This window comes from Larimichthys crocea, chromosome XXI (assembly GCF_000972845.2).
Source record: "Larimichthys crocea isolate SSNF chromosome XXI, L_crocea_2.0, whole genome shotgun sequence".
Lineage (NCBI taxonomy): Eukaryota > Metazoa > Chordata > Actinopteri > Sciaenidae > Larimichthys > Larimichthys crocea.
Window position 1 is genome coordinate 12632936 of NC_040031.1, and position 6500 is coordinate 12639435.

The 6500-nt window shown below is 39.0% G+C and overlaps 1 protein-coding gene across 1 annotated transcript; it reads right to left on the bottom strand.

The window, feature by feature from the left end:
- Positions 1 to 1480: 1480 nt before the first annotated feature.
- Positions 1481 to 3237, bottom strand: LOC104933863 (uncharacterized). Its single transcript, XM_010749397.3, has one exon. The coding sequence runs from the start codon at positions 3047 to 3049 to the stop codon at positions 2219 to 2221; it is 831 nt and encodes a 276-aa protein (XP_010747699.3). The 5' UTR covers positions 3050 to 3237; the 3' UTR covers positions 1481 to 2218.
- Positions 3238 to 6500: the final 3263 nt, after the last annotated feature.

Genomic DNA, 6500 nt, shown 5'->3' on the forward strand with positions numbered 1-6500 from the left:
GGATCGGCTACATAGCAATTTAGATTAACAGCATTTGAGTCACAGGTATAAGTGACTTGAGGTTTTGATACCTTGTCCATTATGCAGAGCTCACCAATCCACGTTTTAGCCAGTGTACCATTGGAATGCAGCACGGTTGCTTCGTAAGTCCCTGCACTTGAGGATTGGATGTTCTTCAGGAGAGGAGATCCGGTTGCAGAAATGACCAATGAATTTCCGACAGACACTTTGCCTTTCTCTCTGTAGAAAATTAGTTTTTTATTATGAGTCCATCTCAGCACATGTAAGTTTGTCAGTCCATTGTAGACAAAAGGCAAAGTCAGACTCTGTCCAATAGCAGCATAGAGGTCACAGGTATCCTTTGCTGCCGGGAGCTGGATGAATCCACACAGAATGATAACGCCAAGTGTGACAGCCAAACACGCCATAATATACTTGAGCGTTCCCTTAGTCCCTAATTTATAAACTCTGACTGAGAAGCAGTCCTGCCAAGCTGAGCCACAATAAATCTGGCACACTGACTTCCCACCTCAAGCCCTTTTAAAAAGAAGTTGACCTTCAGTGGGAAGGAAACTCTGTTAGTCAAGAGTCTACTCTCAGTTCTCTAAATATGGCAGAAACAAAAAAGGATTGACGAAAAATGCGGGACAACTAACATTTTCCGCTCACATGAATAATTCACATTGATATAAATATATGCGACTTGTGTCGTAATTCAATGCAATCACTCCATGACCTAACAAAACAATTGTTGTGAACACATTGCTAGGTGAATCATAGCAGCACATGTTCGTTCTTCTATTTTGGAATTAAATTAGTCATAACTAACTCTCAGTTGAGAATAGGTTTTTACCATATATATATGTTTTCAGTTCGTGATTTTGGAGTAACTGGAAGAACATTTCAACAACGCATATACAGACAATGAGGAGAGAAGAACAGGGTTAGAAAATGTAGCATGTAAGGGGTCGGGTTAGGCTGAAGTCAGAGTAATGTGTGTATTTGAAAGATTGCTGTCAATAAAAGAATAAAGAGCACGGAAAATTGGATTTAATTGAAAAGATAGAGTCAGAGTCAGGGTTTGGCTGAAATCAGGTTAGATATTGTTAACAACTCTTCCTGCTGTCAGAGGCAACTGGCTGTCACTCAAAACTCCGCCTGCCGGTCTAACTGTCGTGGCAGACCCATCCAACACAGTGACAGATGTCCATCTGTTGACTACACTTTGTTAGCCAGCTGCCGAGGGCGAGTAACTCAAACCCACTCATACTTCAACTTGTAGTATGTATAACCACTAGTATGACCATGTAGACCATGTGTTTGTGTTTGAATCAACAAAAGATAAAAGGTAAATATGTAATGTGATTTCATAAAATTCAATTGTTAATCTTTAATTTTTTAAATAAAATTCTTAGATGAAAAATAGGATAATGATGGATGTTTGTAACTCAGACAGAAGAGGACATATTTAGTATGATAGAACAGTTTTAATACAATATCAATTAATATTTACAAAAAACTTAGACTTAAAGTAATATAATCCCCAACTAATAAACAATTTTCTCAATTTATTGTTTGACAAAATAGATACTAGATTGTTTTTGTTTGTGTTTATTGTCAGCCGTACCCTTTTATCTATTATTACACAGTCATATGCATTTTCACCGGATATTGCTTCATTTATAACACAGACGTACAGTGGCTCAATAAGTCATAATAAAAACAGATAAGAACATTAGTACGTAAACAAATTAGAATCTTACATGCATGATCCGCCCATGTCTGCATTGGTTCTCTCCGGGTACTCTGGCTTCCTCCCATTGTCCAAAGAAACTTAAAAGGTTAATTGGTGACTCTAAATTGCTTGTAGTGAAGTGAATGTGAGGGTAAATGGTTGTTTGTGTCCTGCGATAGCTGGCGATTTGTACAGGGTGTAAATCGGGTGGGATAGGCTAACCCACCCACCATAACTTCTAAATTTTAAACATTAACCAGAAAACATAGATAAGCCATGAAATCACATTTAATGTCGTTGATGCGTCGTGATGAATTCTGTTGATGCCATTTTAAAATGTGTTTTTCTTCATTTTGTTACAAGCTAAAATGTGTCTTTTTGTCTTTGTTCCTCTTCTGGTTTTTAGTTCCTCATTCATTGTGTTGTGTCCGGCTTTGGCACTGGTGAAGTCAGTCGGTCTGATCTTCAGACTGAGAAAACAGTTTAGTAACATTGTCCGGGTGAAGACTCGAGGCTCAGGGGTGGAGGGTTCTCAATCGGGTGCATTATCTCATACTCTGGGTTGATTAAAGAATCCATCCTGAGCTCCCTGTCATCTCCAAGACACGTTTTGTTGCGTCTGTGGTAGTAACATAATGCAATGATAATGATGAGCGAAAGCAGATTCAGACCAGCTCCTCCTGCAACCACCGCCACAACAGTTTTGGATGGAAAACAAAGCAAAGTTGGACTTTTACAAGTTGGACGAACAGTGTCACTCTTCTCCTTGCTGACTTTGTTTGCCACACTGCATGTAAAGTTCCTCTGCCCTTTAAGCTGTGCCAGTGATCTGCTCAGATTTTGTTTTGTTTCACTTATTAAGGCATTTTCATCGAGTGTCCATGAGAACACCAAACCCTGAGCATCGGCTACATAGCAATTTAGATTAACAGCATTTGAGTCACAGGTATAAGTGAGCTGAGGTTTTGATACCTTGTCCATCATACAGAGCCGGCCAGTCCACGTATCAATGAAATTCACAGTTGCTTCGTAAGTCCCTGCACTTGAGAATTGGAGGTTCTTCAGCAATAGAGATCCGGTTGCAGAAATGTCCTTTGAATTTCCAACATACACTGAACCCCAACGACTGTAGAAAATGATTGTATCATTATGAGTCCATCTGAGCGTTTTGAAGTTTGTCAGTCCATCGTAGACAAAAGGCAGAGTCAAATTCTGTCCAACAGCAGCATAGAGGTCACAGGTATCCTTTGCTACTGGGAGGCTGATGAATCCACACAGAATGATAACACCAAGTGCTACAGCAAAGCACACCATGTTATACTCGAGAATGTTATATTATTTCCTTTGTCCTTAATTGAATCTGTTGATTTTTAATCCCTGATCGAGAAGCAGTCCTGTCAAGATCTGATAAGTTTTCTATCCGCAATATAGCACAATAATGACTCAAACCTCAAACTTCAAGCCCTTTAAAAGAAGTGATTCTTCAGTAGGAACTCGAATTAGTCAAGAGTCATCTCCCTAATTCTCTGAATATGACCAAAAAAAGGATGTCAAAGGCGCGTGGCAACTATTGTCTTCCGTTGACACAAATAACAGGAACATAATGATATTTGACTTATGACGTAATTCAACCCCCACTTGAGTAGGTTTTACTATTTCTTCCAAATATTCAATTTTTAGCTCCTTAATTGTAGTAGTAAGGCCCACATCAAAGAAAAGTTTTATAAATAACTCCTTGTATGTGGTCAGACTTAAAAAGGTCAAGTGAGTAACATTTAGAAGAGGGGGATCTATCAGAAGAAAATAAATGAAAAAAATAATATTCATAACTGTGTTATCACCTATCAATTTAGAAGAGCTCATTATATCTAAAGAGGGAGTAGGTCCTCTTGTTGTACCACCATGTTTCTACAGGAGTGTAGACCAAACGAACAAAGCACCTTCTCTTGATAGGGACTTTTTGTGTTTTTTATGCCCACTGTAGTATCTCAGAGTATTCAGTCGGTTGCAATAAACAACGCCTTTAAGAGCAAATACTGATTTGTGAGGCCTGTGGGGTGTGTTTCTCTAAATCACAAAATGCAATTTTAATTCTCAAAAAGTTAAGCAAGATATACCATAACTCAACATTTATGTACAATATGAATCCGTGCTCATTTTGAATAAACATGGAACATGAATAATCTTGTCAGATTATTGCTCCGCACACAGGATGCAACCAGAAATATACAGTTTAATATTTTAAGCAAGTTAAGATAGGATATTAACTTATTGTAATATTATGAAAGGAGTTCAGAGATTTATCATCAGCCTGATATTTCCCTGCTGGCTTTTGCATTATTTATCCTGGTTATTGGTTTTTGCTTGTCAAAGAAAACAAATGACTTATTTGTCTGTCCTAAATTGGTTTAGTTGGTGGTGCCTTTTCTGATAAATCAGCTGAATAATGGGAGGCCACCGCCTCATGTAAATATCTGTTTCAAATGCTTTTGTTGTGGTGCCATCGGATGAGCGGCTCAGCCATAGAGTGTGTGTATTTTGCAATTAGGGACGGTTGCCACGTTTAAAATTAAATTGAATCATTCCAATAAATCATCTCTTGAGAGAAGAGCTCCCACGACAATCCTCTTTCTTTTTAACAAACAATAACAGACGCTCCAGCCAAATCCAGGAATATTCTGACCACATTTGACTCAGTGGATTTAATCCAACAAATCTCCAAGTGGCACATTTTCCTTTGGCTTTTAATTTGGAGGATCCCAAAGTCTTAGTTGGAATTTTTTTATGTTATTAAATTAAAAAAACTTGCTTTTGAAATATACCCCAATCACCATAATCAAGTGGGCTTTCTGTAAATCCCCTACAGCATTTCCAGTAAACCAGAGTCATTGTTCAGCTAACATCTAGAAATACCCATGTCATTCTATAATTCATGACATCTACAGCCCTCCGAAGCACTGCTACAACTGTTGGCTCGAGCTGCACTAGAATGAGTCCATTTTGCAGCCTACAACTATAATTTCATGCAATTAGCAGTGATTCACAATCTTTCTGTAACTCTCAGCACCTTCAAAGATACCCTTAGCAAGAAGAACACCTGTTTCTTTTAGTTTCACCATCATTACACTTTTTCCTACCCCGAGGGAATAGATTGATGTAAAATGTCAGCTATTCAAGGGGGGTGTTCTGAGAGCTGAATGCAATGAATTCCTTGTTACAAATGTTGTAAAGATTATATCTCCAAGAATTTTCCCTGCCAGCTCACAAATAGGAACATGTGTGTAAATGTGGATGGGAATTTGTGGTTCACAGACGCAGGCAAAAAGCACGGCGAACACATGGTATGCTTATGTTTTATATCATAGCACACATGATCCAAAGGAGGTGTAAAATCCCAGCTCACCACCTTTGTGATCAGTTTCTGCAATTCTGTACCTGGCAAGAAAAACGTACGCAGAAATGCACTGATGGTTGTCAGCTGGAAGACCTTACTGATCCAGCTTTGTACGCAGTTGTGCTGTGCACAGCAAATCAATCATCATCTATCCATTGGGAAAACAGTAGATCTTGTCTGTTTTTCGTCATATTAAATGTATGCCTGTGGATCTCAATTCTCATAAATCAAACACCTTTCACTAAATTACTGCTTCCAATTAGGATAAAAGATTTACTTTATTGATCGCTCAATAGGAAACGTCTATTTTCCACTAAAACTCACATATATAGGCCCAAAATACAACCACACACACAAAGACACGCGAATGTGGAGAGATGGTGGAGTGATGGGCATCCACATATCCCTGGTAGCAGTTAGGGGTTTGGTACCTTGCTCAAGGGCACCTCTCCAGCTACTTGTCCACGTTTCACCCTCCGGTTCCCAAGCCCAAGTCCATATAGACTGAGCTACTGCCGCCCCCATTTAAGAGAAAAGTCTTAGTGACTGTAAAGAAGCTGAATCATCAGCCGAAATAGTTCACAAGGTAGGAAATTTGTGTCCATTCTATATAAACCTCTCTCCACTCTCTCCAACATGAAAAGCACTTCAGCCACACGGCGAGTGTTTCATTTCAAATTCAGTGTGCTGGACCAAAGCCAGACCAGTGAAGAGCATCACTGTCCAAATACTTGCAGCCCGCACAGTATGTAGATACATGCTGGCTATATTATTTGGGGACACTTACAGCACCATTTCATAAAAGCGCTGTCTGCAACTTGTTAAGCTACAAATGATTTTTCCCATTCACAATCTAGAAAGCTAGAGTTTTCAACCTAACAGCTCTATAAAAGTCCATTTAACAACAACAACTAGAGATAAAATGACTATGATCATGTTTCTTGACAGGAAAATAAATAATCAGGCCTCTTTTTATTGTATAACACCACACTATGGTGTTGAACTGGCGGTGTGTGATTGGGCCATCTGTTACAATGGTAAAAGGAAGCAACTGACCTAATTCTGTCATGCAATGTGACATCTTCGTCTTATTTCAGGAAGTATTTTATCATACAAGAGATGAAGAAGAGGAAGTGGGCTGCGCTGAAGGTGTCCTGTGTCTGATGACATAATGTGTGAAAAGTTTCAAAATTTTCCATCTTCAGTGTACAATGACTCAAAGAAAAGAGACACTGACGCAAATATTGTTGGTGCTCTTGGAGCTTTACGGAAACAAAAGCTGAAGTTGACCCAGTTCTTATTGATGACTGTCCAGGGTATTCTGAACGTGTTGACTTTGCCTATGATGGCTGCAATCATAACCACAAAGTG

Excerpts from the sequence above, each read along its gene's own strand:
- LOC104933863 (XM_010749397.3), bottom strand. The coding sequence starts at position 3,049 with ATGGTGTGCTTTGCTGTAGCACTTGGTGTTATCATTCTGTGTGGATTC.